The 20,409-nt window shown below is 37.6% G+C and overlaps 1 protein-coding gene across 2 annotated transcripts in view; it reads left to right on the forward strand.

Annotated features, from left to right (window-relative positions):
- Positions 1 to 20,409, forward strand: part of FKTN (fukutin) — a 68,108-nt gene that overhangs the window by 11,431 nt on the left and 36,268 nt on the right. For both annotated transcript variants that reach the window (XM_047067403.1, XM_047067396.1), the window contains exons 3-6: positions 4,829 to 5,032; positions 11,630 to 11,907; positions 12,808 to 12,940; positions 19,898 to 20,027. In XM_047067403.1, the coding sequence (XP_046923359.1) occupies positions 4,829 to 5,032; positions 11,630 to 11,907; positions 12,808 to 12,940; positions 19,898 to 20,027 (745 nt within the window). The remainder of the gene's footprint in view (positions 1 to 4,828; positions 5,033 to 11,629; positions 11,908 to 12,807; positions 12,941 to 19,897; positions 20,028 to 20,409) is intronic.

The raw sequence follows: 20,409 nt of genomic DNA on the forward strand, positions 1-20,409 counted from the left end.
TAACACTCTCCAGTTCCATCCACGTTGCTCTAAAAGGCCATATTTCATTCTTTCTCATTGCCAAGTAGTATTCCATTGTGTATATAAACCACAATTTCTTTATCCATTCATCAGTTGATGGACATTTAGGCTTTTTCCATAATTTGGCTATTGTTGAAAGTGCTGCTGTAAACATTGGGGTACAAGTGCCCTTATGCATCAGCCCTCCTGTATCCCTTGGGTAAATTCCTGGCAGTGCTATTGCTGGGTCAGAGGGTAGTTGTATTTTTAATTTTTTGAGGAACCTGCACACTGTTTTCCAGAGTGGCTGCACCAGTTTGCATTCCCACCAACAGTGCAAGAGGGTTCCCATTTCTCCACATCCTTTACAACATCTATAGTCTCCTGATTTGTTCATTTTAGCCACTCTGACTGGCATGAGGTGATATCTCCATGTGGTTTTAATTTGTATTTCCCTGATGAAGAGTGACGTTGAGCATCTTTTCATGTGCCTGTTGGCCATCCGGATGTCTTCTTTGGAGAACTGTCTATTCATGTTTAACATGTTTTCTCTTGAAGATTAGGAAAACTAGCAATATGTACAGTATGTCCCTGTTTGGGTTTATAAATTTCAGAGGCAAACATTTACAAAATATGTTTTCTTACCTTTTTGTTAACCAAATTTAGAGTGAAAAACAATGTTAGGTTACTTATTACTAATAAAAAATTACATTTATCCTATTAGTATACATTTTGGATATGACCAGTTATTTCTTGTGGATGCACTTCAGTCTTTGGTTTCTCCTTTTTTTTTTTCTTTAGAAGTATGCATTTCTCTTCTTGCCACATTTTAAGTTTATTTATTTATTTTTGAGAGAGAAAGAGAGAGTGTGGGGCATGGGGCCAGAGAGAGGAGACAGAGAATCCCAAGCAGACTCTGCGTCATCAGCACAGAGCCTGATGTGGGGCTCAAATCCACAAACTATGACATCATGACCTGAGCCGAAGTCAAGAGTCAGACACTTAACCAACTAAGCCACCCAGGCTCAGCACCCTTAGTCTTTGGCTTCTCTTTAACCAGAGACATGAAGCTTCAGATTGGAAGTGGGTTTTCAAAATTATGAAGCAGCAATAAAGGTGATAATTTTAGGTCATTGCTGGCACCAGTTGGCTTTGAACGACTGTGCAACAGATAAGTCTGGGATATCCTATACCAGGCTCCTCAACTGTGAAGTATTAGGTTGAACTTTTAATTTATATAAAATAGCAGATGTTTTACTCTATGAACTTAGGGTAGTCTGAAGGCAATGGAAAGACCCAACTTTTTCATTCAGGGAAGGATCTTTGAGGTGGGAGAAAAGAATGGATTTTTTTTTTAAAGGGTTTACTTTCAGGGTGCCTGGGTGGCTCAGTTGGTTAAGTGTCTGACTCTTGATTTTGTCTCAGGTCATGGTCTCATGATTGTGTGATCGAGCCTCCATGTCAGGCTCAGCAGTGGGGATTCTCTCTCTCCCTCACTCTCTGCTCCTTCCCCATTCACACTCTCTTTCTGTCTCTCAAAATAAATAAATGAACTTAAAAAAAAATAAATGGGTTTACTTTCAAGATCAGTGAGCAAAAATTAAAGAGCAGCTCACTACATCCAATGCGTTGTCTGTTAATTACATTGCATGGTGCTAAGAATCACTCTTAGACATTTGCAGCATCACGTTAAAGGGGAGAAGTAATAAAATACTTTCGTTCTAGTATTTTAGAAGGAGGGTATAATGCCCCTGATTTCAAATCCGAGAGACCACCAAGGAGCAGGGAGGAATCCTCCCTGCAATTGGTGCGCAAGTTGGGCAGGCAAAAGACGAGGTTTACATTCTTTGGCGGTTAGGGGTTCGCGTTCCTGTATGAGCCGGTTTCCAGTAAGGGTGTGCTCACCGGCTTGACTAGGGTGGGGGTTATACTTGAGATGGTGGGTGTAGCACAAAATGGAGTTAGTCTTGCTCTGCTTGTCCAGGGGTAGGGGATTTTTGTTAAATTCCTTGGGTCCCACAGAAGGAAAGGCAAAATCTGATCAATAATGTGATACTGAGCCCTGACAAAATTTTAGAATGAGTTATTAAACAGATGCCTTGAGAGCACTTAGGAAATGAAATGATGATTATAAGGAGCTAGCCTTTCACTAAGAACGGGTCCCACCAAGCCCTTCTAGATGAACAGGCTATTAGAGTGTCAGTGTACCCTGTTTTCAACAAGACATTTTTCTTTCTTGTAAACAAAATGAATTACTGAAGGCCAGATGATAATAGTCATGTTGATTTAAAATTAATTGGCTTTAGAGTCAGTTGGACATCTGTTTCCAGGGATTACATTGATAACAATCTGGAAGGCATATTTAGAAGGTGAATTACAGAATTTCTCCTAGACCCTGCCCTAATCTATATTTACATCAATAATTATAATGAAGCCATTAACGTGTTCATCATGTTTGCATTTAACACTAAGCTGAATGAGATTTATTCAACAAACATTTAATAAGCACCTTATGTGTGCCAGTGTCGGTCATTTCATCATCTTTCTTCCAGAAGCATTTCTTTTATTCTCCTGGTATAAAGCACAGAAAGCAACAACCATAAAAGAAAAATAAATTGATAAGTTAGCATGTCAAAATTTAAGACTTCTACTCCTCAAAAGACACATTAAGAAAATGAATAGAAATGCCACAGAGTAGGAAATATTTGCAAAACATGTATCTGACACAAGATGGGTATCAAGAATTAATGAAGAACTCCTGAACTCAAAAACAGATACTTTTGTTCATACTCTTTATCAAATTGAGAAAGTATCCTAGTCCTAGTTCACTGACAGGTTTTAATCACTGAATAAAATAGGTATTGAATTTTGTTAAATACTTTTTCTGTATTGAAATTTTCATAGGGTTTTCCCCCTTTGTTGTGTTGATGTAGTAAATTTCATTGATTGATTTTCAAATGCTAAACTGACCTTTCATTTCTGGGATAAACTCTACTTGGTCAGGATATTTACTCTTTTTTTTTTTTGGCCTTTTTTTGATAAAACTACTGGAATTGATTTTGTAGTATGTTGTTAAGTATAATTGCATCTATGTTCATGTGGGATGGTGGTCTGTAATTTTTTTTGTAATGTTTTTGTCAGGTTTTGTTATCAGGATTACACTGGCCTCATACAATGAGTTAGGAAGGATTCCTCCCTGCTTAGTTTTCTGAAAGAGTTTTTGTAGAATTGGTATTATTCCTTAAATCTTTAAGAGAATTCACCTGTGAACCATCTGAGTCTGGAGTTTTTACTTCTTGGTGCTATTGTTTGATGGCAGTGTAAATAAATAAATAAATAAATAAATAAATAAATAAATAAATAAAATATATACGAATATATAATAAATATATGTCAATACGTAACAAATATATATAAAAATTCAATTTTGTTCAAAGGTATAGGGCAATTCAGATTTCCTGTTTCATCTTGTGATAATTTGTTAATTGTGTTTTTAAAGACATTTGTTAATTTCATCTAAGTTATTGAATCTTCTGGCATAAAGTTGTTTTTCTAACTAGCTTTTTACTTATAGATGTTTCTCCCACTAAGAGATAATAAACTCTAGAGCAAAGATTATTGTAGTCTTGGTATTTGCATACTCTGCCTTAAAAACAAATGGTAAGAGACTTATTCCTAGCTTTATCTCATTTTTTTCCTATCCTTAAAAGTCTTAATATCCTTATTTATTTATTATCTTATTTATGTTTTTACATATTTCTTCAGATTTGGGGAATAAGAGTTTACCCTTAATTCTATGAGGCACCTTTCTGATGGGCATACATCCCTTTGAAATCCTTGTTACTTCCATTAAAGTATGCTTTTAAGCAATGCTGTTATTCTATCGATCTTTGCTGCCCTTGGTGCTACTTACTCTTGAGTGTGATTATTGTGTTTCCCTTGTAATTTTGAAATTTGTTTTTTCAGTAGGGGACTCTACTCATTGCCCAAAAGAATTCTATTTTAAAATATTACAATATTGGGGCACCTGGGTGGCTCAGTTGGTTAAGCATCCGACTTTGGCTCAGGTCATGATCTCATGATTTGTGAGTTCAAGCCCCGCTTTGGGCTCTGTGCTGACAGCTCAGAGCCTGGAGCCTGCTTTGGATTCTGTGTCTCATTCTCTCTCTGCCCCTCCCTACTTGTGCCCTCTCTCTCTCTCTGTCTCTCAAAAATAAATAAATGTAAATTAAAAAAATTTTTTTAAATATTAAAATATTATTAGAAAATCAAACTATATATGGGAATAGTCAAGCAGGCAAGATATTTTAGTTTGAATCTTTTGCTTATAAGCATTATTAAACAGTGTAACAAATATGAAGAAAAATGGTACATACAATTGATTTTGAATTTGAAAAGGTTGACATGACTGATTTTTAAAATCTGACAGATCTGGTATTTCCTCTTCCACTTTGGCTCAAAAAGTTGTAGCTAATACCAAGGGAATAATTTGTAAGCCCAAAGTTTCCATCTCAGACTTCCTCTAATGAAGATTTTGTTATTCTTTTGATGTACAGTTACTTAGTAGCTGTTGCATGTATTTTTATTAGAGAGTATTTTACCTTGCATTATACATATTTGTTCATGTTCCTCAGTCAGTGGTGTATACCTTAAGAGCAGGGACCATGTATTTATTATTTATTTGCTTATTTGTTGAATACAGTAATAAGCATGGTATCTATTGAGTAAACCTTCTATATTTCTTATAAAATTAATGAATAAAAATTTAATAAGGTAAATTGTTGTATTGGTTGAGAAGAATAAAGGGGATTCTTTTCTTCTCAAACAGTGTGCAGTTAAAAAATTTGTTATGCTAACATCCAGCCAAAATGTACCAGTGTTCCTTATCGATCCTTTGATTCTGGAATTGATTAATAAAGACTTTGAACAAGTCAAAAATATTTCTCATGGCTCCACCTCAGAATGCAAGTTTTTCTGTGTTCCAAGAGACTTTACTGCATTTGCCCTGCGGTATCACCTATGGAAGAATGAGGTAAGATGATTTGCTTTCAGATAACAGACTGTGTCTTTTACAAAATAGTATGGGATTAAACCAGTTAAAATGTAAAACATTTCAAAAAAATCTTTAAAACTTTTCATAAATTGTATTGGGAGTATTTTCAGCTATAAGTAACAGGAGACAATAATGTCCTAAGCAAATAGGGGGCTTATTTTTCTTGTGTAACAAGACTTTGAAAGATTGGTGCTGTTGACATTAGTTCAGCTGCCCACTATGTCAGGGCTGGCATTATTGAAGTTCTTCTTCATTTTTCTCATCATTGCAAAACAGCTGTCCTGGTTCTGAGGCATCATATCCATGCTCAAGGCAGTAAGATGAGAGGAAAGGATGGTGATGCAATGCGTCCTTTGAAGCAAAAATTTTCTCAGAAGCATCTGGTAAACAGCTTCCAGCTCATTGTTCAGAACTAGACTCATATGTCTTCTTGTTGTGAAGGAGGCTAAAAAGAGCTATTTAGCACTTCCATCAGTGTAGGCAGGCAAGTAGAAAGGGATTTGGTGATGAACTTTCAGTATCTGCTAAATAAGGTATACATGAAGGCGATATCACTAGTCTACAGCACTGTTCTTTCCTCTTTGTAAGTGTGCAGTATGGTTCGATACTCAAATGGAGTGTGCTTCTTAAGCGTATCCAAAAAATTCAAGCGTCTATTTTCATCCTGCTTAGTGGTTACAAGGCAAAAGTCAACCAAACATGCCAAAAATCTGCTTCCTTCTTTATCTGCAATACCTCTAACCACCCAAGTTCACTATTTTTCATTCTGAGGAATTATCCAAGTAAGAGTAAGAAAATTAGCACCAGATTAAATGAACTTAACTAGCTAGTCAGCCACCCATGGTAAGTGTGCACTAACTCTGCCGTGGGATCTGTTTAGTCGCCTTCAACCCGGATAGGTAGGCTTATGTCCCAGGACGATGGTGGGAAAGCAGTGTAAGCTGCACGGTCTCTTGATTGCCCTGGGCTTTCCCACAGGGCCGCCGAGACTGAGCTCCGACTTTTTTCTGACCTGTGGTTCTTTCCAGGCAATGATGCCAGTGATGAGACAGATGAAGTGTCCACATAAGTACCTGATTTTTGCTGGCATGTTTTTTTTTTCTTTCTTCCCAGTTTTATAGTTTGAAAATACTTAAACATATGGAAAAGTTAAGATGTGGTATTTTCAATTTAATATTTATTTTTAATTAGACTACTGTGTTAAAAGTCAGATGGTGATGCAGAACTCATAAGGAAGAAGAGCAGTCTGCTCTTCTCTCTTCACCCCTTACTTCCCCTTGTAGAGTCAACCACTTTCACCTCTTTCTACCTGCTTTATCTTCTCATTTACAGATGAAATTTTCTGCTTCTGCTTTTTTAAATATTTCCTACTTACGTTATGAATAACAAGAACTTAACTGATCATCTCTTCTGCCTCCATTTACACGCACATACACACTCTCTTCTCCTATCATCATTAATCACATTTTGTAGTTAAATTAGTAGTCAGTGTTGACCTTATGAATGTATAATCACATGGATGCTACCTAGTTTAATCTCATCATGTTCCTTATACAACTGTCTTCTCCTGTTTTGTTGGCTGGTTTTCTGTGTATCAATAACCTGTGTATAAACTCTGTAACAGAAACATAAAACTATGTTTTATAATCCAACACATCAGGTAATCTCTCAGTTCCATTTCTTTTCCCTTAGAGACATCCCTTCCAGAGCTTTTGCTCATTTTGCCTTACTACAGACTGATGTGCTGCGCATATATTGTTCCGTAAACCCCTTCACAACATTTTAGGAATTCCTTTCTGAGAACGGATGAATGGGAGGCTGAAACCTTGCATATCTGAAAATGTTTCTTTTTTACTTGCACGTTTGATTTCTAATTTGACTTATACAGCAGTTAGCTTCTGCTGTGTAACCAATCACACTAAAGTTAGTGGCTTAAACAACAATCATTTGTGTCATTTCATGATTCTGTGACAGTGATTTGGGTAGCATTTAGCTGGGCAGCTCTTCTGGTCTCAGCTAAGCTCAACTTCCAGTCAGCTAGGCAGCTCTGCTTCTTCAGGATGGCTGGCTGGCAGATGGGGCAGTGGAGTCCCTGGACCACGTGTCTCTTTCATCATCCAGGCTAGTCTGAGAAAGCAAAAGCATGAAAAGTTTCTAGATATTGTTAAAATATTAAGATTTCTTATCCATGAACATAAATATACCTCCTTTAATTCAAGTGTCCTTTGATGAGCTTTGTTAGAATATTGTAATTTTTCTTACAGATTTTGCACATTAAAAAAATTTTGTTTTAATGTTTTATTTTTGAGAGAGAGACAGAGACAGAGGCTGAGTGGGTAGGGGCAGAGAGAGAGGGAGATACAGAATCTGAAGCAGGTTCCAGGCTCTGAGCTGTCAGCACAGAGCCTGGCCCGGGGCTCAAACTCACGAACCGGGAGATCATGACCTGAGTCGAAGTCAGATGCTTAACTGACTGAGCCATCCAGGCGCCCCGGATTTTGCACATTTCTAATAAGATTTACTCCTTGCTATCTCATAGTTTTGTGTGGGGTGGGGACGGCGTGTGGGTAATGTGGATATTTTTCCTCTTCCTTTTCCAATTCATTACTATAGGTAGATGGAAATGCTGCATCCTGTTTCCCAGCTACTGTTCTGAACTCTGCACTCTACAGATAAAGTCCAAAGTCTCTTCCTCCCATTCTCCCTTTCTCACCCCCTTTCCCACCTTCTCTTTCCTTTTCTCTCTTTGAATGCGATTGGTTGTATTTTCTGCATAAAAAGGCAATTTAGTCTCTTCCTTTCTAACCCTTACACCTAATTTCTTTTTCTTGTGTTATTGATTTAGGTAGTTATTGATTTAGATAGGAACCCCTCCAGGATAGTATTGAATAAAAGTGTTCTTTCTTTCTGAAAGAAAGAATTTTTTATTTCTTGGCTGTTGGACCTCTAGAATTGACTCTCTCATTTTCTTATCTTTGCTGTATGATTTTTCATCTTTTTCTAACTGTTCTACTTTTAAACAAAATCTTTAACAATGCCATTGATTTTTATCATATTCTTGCTCAAAATTTTTATATTTTTAAAAAAGTTTTGTGTATTCTTGTTTCTTATAATAGCGTTCTTGTTTCGTGGGTACAGTTTTGTCTTTTTCGCTCTGTAGATTGTCATGTTTTTTGTTTTCTATTTAGTTTTTTTGCCCCCTGCTACATTTTGTTTTTCTAAATCCCTTGTGGGTGTTTATTTTTTGTTATGGTTATTTGTTTTATTTGGTTTTCATGACACAGGCTTTCTGCAAGGTTAATTGCTCTTTGTTCAGTTCCAACTGGAAACCAGTTGGAAGCTTTTTGTTGTGGCTGTGTTTCATAAACTGGTGACTTTCAGCGTAAGGTTTTAAGGCTATGCCAACCTTTTCACTGACTGACTCCTAAACGTCAGTATCTGTTAGCCATTCCTACTGGACTAGGAATCGACATAGAAAAAGACTACAAAGCTTATAAACCTTTTCTACAAAGAGTATTTTATAGTGTTCCTTTATTTTCCCCAAATGAGGTTTATAGAAATTATACCCTGTCTATATACATAATCCCCTAAATCAATATGATGTCTTAGCTATAATATAAATTAGAAATAAAAGGAAAATGTGTATTTCAGCATATAAATGCTCAGTCATGACTACACTGGAAAACATAATGAAGTAATTCAGATGGTTGCACTTTTCGGTTAGATCATTGAATGCAAGTAGCTTCAAATATACAGTCATATTATGAATGATATTGTTAGTAATGTGGTTTTTTAAAATAGTGAGCAAGTTTCCAACAACAAAAAGTAAAATTGTCTCCCCTTTAACATGGCTATTGTATTCCTGGGAAGTAGAGGTCTCAGATGATTACGAATAAGGTTTTCACTACAGGACTATCTGATAGAACATTTGAAATTACTCAGGACACAAGGCAGATTTTCATATTTTGGATTTTAGGGTGTCTAGTATTCTTGGCCTATGCCTCTAAATGCCAGTTGTGTCTTCCTCAATCATTATGGTAGTCAAAAATATGCCCACAATTTTTTTAAATGACTCTTGGATACAGTAACACTGGCTTTGAGGACCAGTACTTTAGAAGAAAGGAAATAAGCTACAATTGGCAACACTGATATGACCACAGTCAGTGGAAGAAGCAGAAGGTCAGCAGTACCCAGAATAAGCACACAGGTTCACGTTTGTCCTTTTATACATATGACATCACATAGAGCCTTCCCAAACCCTAAACCTCCCTAAACCTTCTCCCTGTCCTCCCTAAACCTTCTCCCAAAGGTTAGATCTAGAACACTAGATCAAATTATTGTAGACATAAGTTGCATGTAATTATTCCTTATTATTACCATGACAATAAAGTGAACAAACGACTGCCAAAGGCAACTGGAAGTAGATTTGTGCAGTACAGCCTTGACCTAGGCCTTTGCTCTGTTTGATCAGAGCAACTACTTTGTTCTGACTTTTCTCTCACGATTATAAGATAAGCCGTTTCAGAGTTCCTCCTATTTTGTCTGTCAGTCTTTCTTCCCACAACCCAGGGTCTGATTCCCCTTCAAGGTCTGGCTGGCCTTTTAAATTTTTCCTGGATTTACCAACTTATCATGCATTTCTTTCATCCTGCACTGTGGATTCCATCTCTGAATTAGCTACTCTCACTCTCAGTCAGTACTTTCCACCTCTTAGCAGACCAAATGAGAAAAGGAAAAAGAGGAGTCCCATAGTTGATCAATCTAATATAGGGATAATTAAGGTGAAATTGCATTAACGAGGGTAAGTTGCATTGGATGCTATTAAAAAACATCCCTAAAATCTTGTTGATTTAGCACAAGAAAGGAGTAATTGTCTTTACCTAAGTACAGTGTGGATTTCTTGGTCAGAGATATTTCTGGATGACTTTTCTCTAGAGATTTAGGGATATAGGCTGTTTCATTTGTGTAAATGGTTTTTCCACCTTGGAGTTCTTTGCTTCCCTAGATGCAGACGTAAGAGGGAACGCATGAAAGATTTTATGAAGATTGTAAAGCCAGGCCTGGAACTGTTATAGGATATTTCCTATATTTATATTCCTAAATACAGGATTTATATTTATTTATATTGCTAAATATAGGATTTCTATATCCTATATTTCCTATAGGATATTTCCTAGTCAAATTCCTTTGACTAGGGCACAGTTTAGTTCTTTATCCATAAAGGAGAGGACAGTTGTCATTGCTGTTAGCATTCTCTACCGAATTAACACTTCCTCTCATATAAGAGTATAAACACTAGTAACAACAAATATCTATTGAGCACCTGCTGGGTACTAGTCACTCTGTTGATTCCTATGGTTGAGGAACTTGCAGTTTATTGATGGAGTTTAAACAATTAAAAAGCAGTATAATCAATACTACGATAGGGGTCTATGTCTGCTATAAGAGCATGGGTGAGGATACATCTAATCCAGATAACATTCAACAGTAGTAAGTGATGTGAATAAAGTACTCTTGAAGAATGTTTATGAATGCTGTGGCTTTTAAGACAAACTTACAGACACAGCTCCTTAATTTAATAATGTTAAAATCTGATATTACCACCTAGAAGTTTGTTTTCCTTAACTGTAGACTAGGTATAATAATATCTTCCTTGATGACCTCAAGTAGATTCTGGGGGCATCAGATGAGATAATGAATGCGAATGAGCTTCATACACATTATATAAATAGAGACTAGAGAGGTAGTATTAAGAATGGAAAGAACCTTGGATTTGGTTGCATAAGACCTAAGTACTGGCAGTGGCTCTGCCTGTTATTGTTTTTTTTTTAAGGCTTCTATGAGTCTGTTTTTTAATCTATCATACCTATGCTACTTATTTTATATGATAGATGTCATGTAAATGCAATAATGTTTATTAAAGTTCCTTGGAAATTACAAAGCCTACTATTAACATCTCAGGTGTTCTCAATAATTTATGCTGCTTAATCATCCATAGCACTGGTTGTTGGTCTTAGGACTAAAAATCTACCATATAGATTAATTTTACTACATGAGATTTATACTATAACTAATGATATTGGAAAATGCCTTCATCTGTTTTCTGATGGTTTGCATCCTGATGGACTTCTATTATAGTAGCAGTTTAAGGCGTTGGGATACAAAGTATGAGAGGAAAGTACCACCCTTTTGAAGCACATTTGAAGATAGAAATTAATAGAAGTTAAATTGAAAATTACAAGTTTTATTTTAAGTGCTATCCTTACATTAACATTTGCCTTATAGATGCTAACCACAGAACACTAAAATGAGCATTCTCTCCAAGGAAGAAATTGATATGCATGTTCATAAAGGGTGTCTTTGAACATGTGTGCTGAGCTACGTAGTTTCCCTTTTTGATATTCTCCTTATGCTCCCACCACCACCTTCCCCGCTTGCCACCCTTAGTTTGAAATCTTTGGGCAAAGAGGAGATTAGCAAAATATGTGTATGGCTTGACTCAATGTAAGAATCCATTTAGTTTTGCTACCAGTGTTTGGTTTTAAATATTTAAGCTTGATGTTTCTTTGGTTTTAGGAGGGCTGGTTTCGGACAGCTGAAAATATGGGCTTTCAGTGCCTAAAGGTTGAGAGCAAAGACCCCCGGCTGGATGGAATAGACTCACTTTCTGGAACCGAAATTCCCCTGCACTACATCTGCAGATTGGCTAATCATGCCATCCACTTGGTGGTCTTTCATGAGAGGAGTGGCAACTACCTCTGGCACGGCCATTTACGACTCAAAGGACGCGTGGACCGGAAATTTGTTCCTTTTCGAAAGTTACAGTTTGGCCGTTATCCTGGAGCTTTTGACAGGTAAATTCAGGAGGTAAAGGGGAGTTCTGAAACCTGTATTGTCCAGTCATGAATTCTTACTCTTTTCCTACATTTTGTAATTAAATCTAACATGTAATTCACACAAATCAGTTTTGAAATGTAAATACCCAACAGCAAGAAACTCATGTACATGCATGCTAGGAAATACACATACGAAATACTAGAAACATTGTTTTTAATGCCCCCAGACTTTGTGTATTCATACCGTGAAGTATTGTAGAGCAGGGACATGAATGGATTAGTGCTCTGTGTAACAACGTAGATGAATCCCACAATGTTGAGTGACAGAAGCAATGCGTAAAATAATACAACTCTTTTTTTTTTTTTTTTTTTTTTTTAAATTTTTTTTCAACGTTTATTTATTTTTGGGACAGAGAGAGACAGAGCATGAACGGGGGAGGGGCAGAGAGAGAGGGAGACACAGAATCGGAAACAGGCTCCAGGCTCTGAGCCATCAGCCCAGAGCCTGACGCGGGGCTCGAACTCACGGACCGCGAGATCGTGACCTGGCTGAAGTCGGACGCTTAACCGACTGCGCCACCCAGGCGCCCCATACAACTCTTGATTATATTCATAAAATGTGCAAACACAGGAGAAAGTATGTTCGTGGATATATGCTTACATAGTAAAAATTGTCAAAAGGTACAAACTTCCAGTTATAAGATAAGTAAGTTCTGGGGATGTAATGGACATTGTGGTGACTATAGCTAACAGTGGTGCATTGTATATTTGACAGGTGCTGAGAGAGTAGATCTTAAAAAGTGGTAACTGAGGAAAATATGCTTGATGTTTAGCTTTTTTGCTTATGTCGTGTGTTTTGAAGAGGCTGCCAGCTTTCTGGGTTAAGTCCCAATAAGAAATCCTCACTTTTGTTTTCAGGCCAGAGTTACAACAAATTACTGTTGATGGACTCGAAGTTCTCATCCCGAAAGATCCAGTGCACTTTCTAGAAGAAATACCACACTCTCGGTTTATTGAGTGTAGGTATAAGGAAGCTCGAGCATTCTTTCAGGTTAGAAGTAATCAAATATTGTACTTTTTTAAATTAAAAGAGGTGTGTTTATTTTTAATGTTTCCAGGGAGGGGTAGGAAATGAAGGGACCTATAGAAAATAGGTAAGAAAACATCTTTTTTGATTCATTGTTTTTCTTCTAGATTGCTTTATTTGAATTTTTTTTTTAAAGGAGAGTAAACATTAACCTTAAGAAATGATTTCTCTCCTAGTTGAATGGTGTGATGTTTATGGAGACCTTGTTTTATTGGGGTAGGCTCTGGTAGGTTTAGTACTGGCCTCTGCTTTCAGTTAGGATACCCCATAAACACTATCAAAGGTGGCGCATTCTTAAAGCGCCCCCCCCGTAGGATGAAGCCACTGTAGAAGATGGACCATGTAGATTTGGGAAAGGTTTCACGGAAAATGCAGTTTTTCTCAGAGGGCTGGCAATGCATATGAATGTTCTGTGTTTATGAAGGTTTTGAAGGTAAATGCTATGCAGAGACCAGTGCTTTTTGAACTTTACTTTATTCTGCTGCTCTCGCTTTCAATTCAATAAACACTTATCGAAAGCCATTTTCCCAGGAACTCTGCTGACCCTGGGGATGTAAAGATGATTTTGAGAGGCATGAAGTTTCAGCTCTGAGAGATGACTTAAAACAGAAATACAGTGAAACCAGTCAGAATTTATGGTGGGGTTTTGGTACCCCGATCCTTCCACTTGCCCTTTATTTTCTGGAGTTCCCTTCTAAGAAAGGTGTAGACACATGGACAGGAATAGAATGAGGAGACGAAGTACCAGCTGTATAATCGCTGGCTAAGTGCCCCGCACCCGCAAATGCAAGATTTTTCTGGTAGGCGGTGCTGGTCCCTGGGACCAAGGCCTGACAGCCTTCCTGGTGGGTCTTCCCAGCCCAGTCTCCTTAGATCTGTAATTGTGAGCTGTGAAACATACCCAGTCAGCCTCATGGATGACAAGCTGGAAAACTATGTGGACGAATCTACTGTAGTCGACAAGTGCTGAGCATCATACCCCTACCACGAAGGAAGTAACAGGAAGCAGAGGAGATGCAGTCTGCTGCCTGAGCTTGACCACTCGCTCTTCTTGCCTTAAGGGAGTTTGCTCTGGTTGCCACCTCTGTCAGAGCACTTCCCACAGTGAATTGCAGTGTATGTCTTGTCCCCCTACTAGATTATGTGAACTTATTGATGGCAGGCTTGTTGTTCACTTCTGTAGCCCCAATATCTAGAGCAGCATCTGGCACAAAGAAAAGGTCCTATAATTTGGAAAAATGTTTGGGGAATAAGGTGCTCATCTGAATCAAATGAATTTTCTAAGGACACTTATTAGGACTTCTCCATTCCCTAGCAAGCATTTGCCCAGGCTGATTTTGTCGATCTTTGTGAGAAAGCAATGTAAAATGTAAAATGCTTCAAAATATTGGTACATCATTAGGATGGTATCAGGTTTTTTAATTGCGTGTTTTCATTCTTGCTTTTGAAATTTTCAGCGCAAGCCCTCAATCAGCTTTTGAGTAAAGAATATGGATGGCAGATACTCAGAAGGCTTATCAGCTTATCATACATAGCCTCGTAGTTTTGGTGTTTAAAGCACCATCACATAGCAAGACTACCATCCCGCCGGAGGTTTATATTTATAGTAAAATCAGGTGGAACTTTGTATTCATTCTTAATTACATTATTTGTGTCCCTTCACTTGCAGCAAGATATACTTGTGATTTCTAATCTGCTTTTCTCTTTTGTTATTGTATTGGTATTACTGATTTAGGGTGCCTAATTAAGTTGATAACTCTTTTATTCTTATTCTCTTAAATGTTTCATTCTTCATTATTTCTTACTATTAGAACCAAGGTCCCGTTTTCAAATTAAAGTGAACATATATAACTTTGAACACTTGATGGCGCCAAACAATCTTAAATACAATGCCTGGTGTAAAGTAAGCAGTGAACTAATCTCACAGAACTCATAAAACAACCTTCTAACTTTCTATTTTTAATATTTTTTTTTTCTGGAAACATACTTAAACTTTCAGAAAAGTGGTAAATAAATACAAATAAATATTTTTCCTGAACCATTTGGGAGTAAGTTGTCGACCATATACCCCACAACCCCGAATAATTTAGTATTTTCCCCAAACAAAAACATTGTCCTACATTGTCTTAATACAGAAATAAGGATGTTAGATCACCATTTTAATCCCCATTCAAGTTTTGCTAATTGCCCCAGAAATAGCTTTTGTGATAAAAGAATTCAGTTCAGAATAAATTATAATAAAAGGATTCAGAATCACATGTTGTATTTAATTTTTTCATCTCTTCAGTCTCCTTCAGTCTGAAATGGTTTGATAGTCCTTTTTAAAGTTTTATGATTGATGCTTTTGAAGATTACAGGGAGATGTTTTGTAAATTGTCCCTCATCTAGAGGTTTGTCTGTTTTTCCTCATGTTAGATTCAGGTTATACACCTGTAGTAGGAACACCACAAGTGATTCTGTGCTCTTCTCATTACATCCTATCAGGTGCTGTGTGGTTGTGATTTGTCCCATTACTGCTATGTTACATTGATCACTTGATTAAAGTGCTGTCTGCTAGCTTCAATCCTGTGAAGTTTCTGTTTTTCCCTTTGTCATTAATAGAAATTTGGCATGAAGGTACTTTAAAACTATGAAAATATTGTCAGTGTCATCATCAATCTTTTTTTTCAATTTTATTTTAGAGAGAGAGCGTGCAAGTGGGGAAGAGGGAAAGAGGTAGAGAGACAGAATCTTAAGCAGGCTCCATGCTCAGCGTGGAGACCAAGGCAGGGCCCTGATCGCATGACACTGGGATCATGACCTGAGCCAAAATCAAGAGTCAAACGCTCAACTGACTTAACCACCCAGGTGCCCCTCATCATCAATCTTTTAATTTATTTGTCTATATCAGTATGAACTCGTGGTTTCCTATTTTATTTACTGCATTGTATTTTATTCACTACATTCATTATTTTCATTATCTTCAAATTGATTCATATTTGGCCAGTGGGAACCCCTTCATGATGACTTCTGTCATTTTGACATGTCTTCATCAGTTTTTGAGCACTTGTTTGCTCTTTGCCACAGGTGCTCTAGGTTCATCTTGTAATTTCCCTGCCACACACATGGAATCAGCCATTTCTTTAAGTCCTGGTTCCTTTTAGAAGTGAAGGTTTGGGGGCACCTGGGTGGCTCAGTTGATTAAGTGTCCATCTCTTAATCTCAGCCCAGGCCATGATCTCAGCATTCATGTGATCAAACCCCACGTAGGGCTCTGCACTGACAGTGCAGAGCCTGCTTGGAATTCTATCTCTCCCTCTCTCTGCCCCTCCCCTGCTCACGTTCTTCCTCTCTAATTAAATAAATAAATAAGTGAAGGTTTGGATGCCAGGTGTGCTCATTGCTACTTGGGTTTTGTTGCACACAGACCCTCTGAGTGATTGTGTGTGTGTGTGTGTGTGTGTGTGTGTGTGTGTGTGTGTATTTATTTCTATTTATTTCTATATCCATCTATCAAGATCCATGAATTCACACTGATACCACCAGCCAACTACTTTATGTTTCAGTTAAACATCATAGGGTTTATCTTCTTATTTGTGACTCCCTTCTCAAATAGTAAGAAACATAACTCCTGTTATTCTTAATATATTTACTTACTTGTTTAGTCTCCTGTCATTGCTTCTGTCCTGTTTCCCACATGGATGCTGTCCTCACCCTGCTTGAGTGTTAATAATCTCCTACTGGGCTGCCCCCATCTACGGACATACTTCTCAAACTGTTCAGGCTCTGACTCTCAGCACTGGACACCTCCCTCCATGTGGTTCTCTTATCACTTGCTCAGGCTCTGACACCGGCCACTCATAAGCATTTTCTTGCTCTGCCTTACCTAATGGTTCTAATAGTGAATAGTTCAGGATGGGAGGGGGAAGAGAATGGGAAGTGTTCTCTTGACTTACTTACTTTTAATTATTTTCTCAAATCTACCAAGAAGTTTAGAAATAGGATAATTTACATTTTCCTCAACTTGATTTGTTTCAGCAGTAACCATCAAAAAGTAATTAATGAGTTCCAGTCTGTTGAATTCCAGTGAAAAACCAGAGGGAAACATGGAAATATCTGGACACCTGGCCTAGAAATATCTAGAAAACTATATTATCCTCCTCCAGCTACTAATTTTTTTTATGAGACTTTGGACAAATTTCTGAGCCTTAATTTCCTCATCTATAAAACGAGTGGATAGCTTCTGTCATGTTACTTTCAGTCTATACTTGGGGGGAAGGTTTGTGGAAAGGTTGCCTGAATGGCAAAGATCAAATGGACATGATATTTAAATTGGGATTTTGTCTTTTTCCAGAGGCGTGGTAAGCCCAAGATTGATATATTTTTTTAAGCGGAAAAGATTATGCATACTCTAATTTTTAAAATCCATAACAGATGCAAAAGGTTGATAAGTGTATACACTTTAATACATATGAGAGTCAATTCTAAGAAATGGAGTTTCTGGGAATGTCATGGTAGGAAAGGTATGTCAGAGGTGGGAGTATGTCCATGCAGGAGGCAGCCTCAGTAGGACATAACTATCAGGGTAACGTTTTTTATCAATCACAGAGTTTTCATGTCTGTTATTTAGTTTGACCCTTACAGTCACTCTGTGAAATAAGGCAAGTATTTGCCTTTAACAGATTAAAAAAAAAATGAGGTTTCAGTTTTGTGTCATTACTTTGTGTCAGTTTTCAGTCATTACTGGCTGAGCATTCACTAAAACCTGGGTCTCCAGTCTTTCCCACCACACCAAGGGTAAGAACATGTGCCCCTCATTCCAGTCATTTAAAAAAATTTTTTTTAAATGTTTATTTCTTTTTGAGAGAGAGAGAGCATGTATGAGCAGGGGAGGGGCAGAGAGAGAAGGAGACACAGAAGCAGGTTCCAGGCTCTGAGCTGTCAGCACAGAGTCCAACACAGGGCTCGAACTCATGAGCCATGAGATCATGACCTGAGCCAAAGTCGGACGCCCAAAACTGAGCTACCCAGGTACTCCTCCAGTTATATGTTCTAAGGGAAGCTATGACTCTGAAGATATTTTCATCTTGAAGGGATCCTGTATAATTTGTATGTTCTGGAGAAGGCAATTTATCTTCTGGGAGCCCACTTTCTTCCTAGGGACACTTTTTTCTTAAGATCCCTAGAGTCCCAGGGCGCCTGGGTGGCTCAGTTGGTTTAGCAGCCAACTCTTGATACCGGCTCGGGCCATGATCTCACGATGGTGAGATCAAGCCCTGTGTCAGGCTCCCTACAGAGCGTGAAGCCTGCTTAAGATCCTCTCTCTGTCTCTCTCTCTCTCCCTCCCTTCCTCTCTCCCTCTCTCTCACTCTCTCCTTCTCCTCCACCTCTCCCCACTCTCGCTCGCTGTCTCTCAAAATAAATAAATAAAGTTTAAAAAAAAATCCCAAGAGTCCCTCCAGGAACCATATTTTCTCCTGTTATATTATGAAAGAATGACGGGATATTACAGGATATTATATAGGCAGGGTTAGTGTAGGAGGGTCATATTCATTTATTCATTTACCCATTTTCCACTATATGATGTTCACATATTATGTGCCAGGCACTATTCTAAATTTGTATCTACAGTGGTGGGGAGATTTAGTATGTGCCCTCCAGGAACCATCTTTATAGCCTAGCGGAGGAAACATAAATAAAATAAAAAATGTGAATTAAATATGATAAGAATTATAGTCAAAGTATTTACACATGGTAACTATTATAACTCATTGAACAGATTCATTTGTCTTTGTATCTAGGACAAATACATTTTTTCCCCCTCAAATGTTGAACAAAAGGGCAGTACTGGTAGAATAAATACATACATCTTCCTGGGAAAATTAGGGAATGTTTCTCAAAGGGTGGAACACAGACCTAAAAGATTTTGTTGGTCTGGAGCATTTCAGATAAAAGAAAATAGTTTGTGTAAAGACACGGAGGCTCAAAAAGTTGTGGTATATTGGGGGAGTTAGAAGTTACTGCTGTATTATGAAGTGTGAGGAGGGTAGAGATGAGGCTGGACCAGTAGACAGGAACCAGAACACAAATGTCCTTTTCTGCTATGCAAGAAGTTTCCATTTTGACCCATAGGTAGTGAAGCATCACTGAAGAATTATAGTGTTTTCCTCAGTCTAGAATAGTCTAAAAATGAAGAAACTTAGAAAAGCATGGCCAAGTAAATGATCATGATGATATTTGTATAGAACTTCATAGTTTATGAGACATTTTTCTGTCATCCATTGTCTTATCAAATCTTCACAGCAGTCCTGCAAAGTATAATTATTATCCTTCAAGTTACTGGTGAGGAAACTATATATAAGAGAGGTTTGTTCTCTCATTCCCTTGCTCATCAGGCACTGGAGATAAAGTGATGAAATGAAGTTACTTTCCTCATAGAGCTTGTGTTCTCTTCTGAGGTGAGATGCCCAGCATCACAGCTGAGAAGAAGAGGGGCTAGACCTAAACACAGATAATCTGATTCAAAATCCCAGGCTGTTTCTACTACACTCTGCAGTCTCAAAAGACCAATTGAATCCATGAATCATGAAAATGTCACTGAATGCATTTTGTTCAGATATGCTTTTAGCTCTCAGAATTAGTCTTCTTTTCTCCTAACTGCCTAGTCTGCTAAATTGTGATGTGGAGGAGGGAGTGGATGAAGGTTTAAGTCTCATCCTTTGGGAATCCTGGTTATACTTCTTCCCCTTTTACTTCTCTTTCGAAGAATCTGCTCCTGTGGTCTTATAAAATAAATGTGCAAGTAACAAGGAACTCTGAGACTGGATTTTTTATAACAGAAAATTTATAATATGGGGTTAATTTTCAAATTTAATTTAGATGTCACCAAAATATTTGTATCAAGTTAGAAATGGCTGTAATAGTTGACTGTTCTATCTGTAGCAGTACCTTGATGATAACACTGTGGAAGCCATGGCCTTTCGGAAGAGTGCAAAGGAATTGTTGCAGCTAGCAGCCAGAACGTTAAAGAAATTGGGAGTCCGGTTCTGGCTGAGCAGTGGAACTTGTCTAGGTAAAATTCTTTGTTGCTTTACATTTGTCTTTTTGTCATTTCATCCTCTTTGCCTTTAGGGATGATTGCTTGAGATGACACAACATCAGTGATATTTGAAGTGTCATATTTATAGACAGAATAAGCGTAGTGCATGGAACAGGAATTTATTGATTTCTTTAAAGACATTAATTTCAGAAACATAAAAGAGTTAGGAAGGCCATGTTGTGTTTACCAAAAACTGTAAGCCATGTATAAAATTTATATCAGAATGGGTAGACTGTGTTTGATCTCCAGGTAATCCTTAGGTTAGCATTTTATTATTTCTATCCTGAAGATTGTTCTGCCTTTAAAAAAAAAAACCCTCTATTCTGTTTCTTTACAAAAAAAACAACTTTTTTAG

The sequence above is a fragment of the Lynx rufus genome, unplaced genomic scaffold (assembly GCF_022079265.1).
Source record: "Lynx rufus isolate CCGP_SWC_20201006 ecotype Redwood Valley unplaced genomic scaffold, mLynRuf1.p SCAF_10, whole genome shotgun sequence".
In the NCBI taxonomy this organism is placed as follows: domain Eukaryota; kingdom Metazoa; phylum Chordata; class Mammalia; order Carnivora; family Felidae; genus Lynx; species Lynx rufus.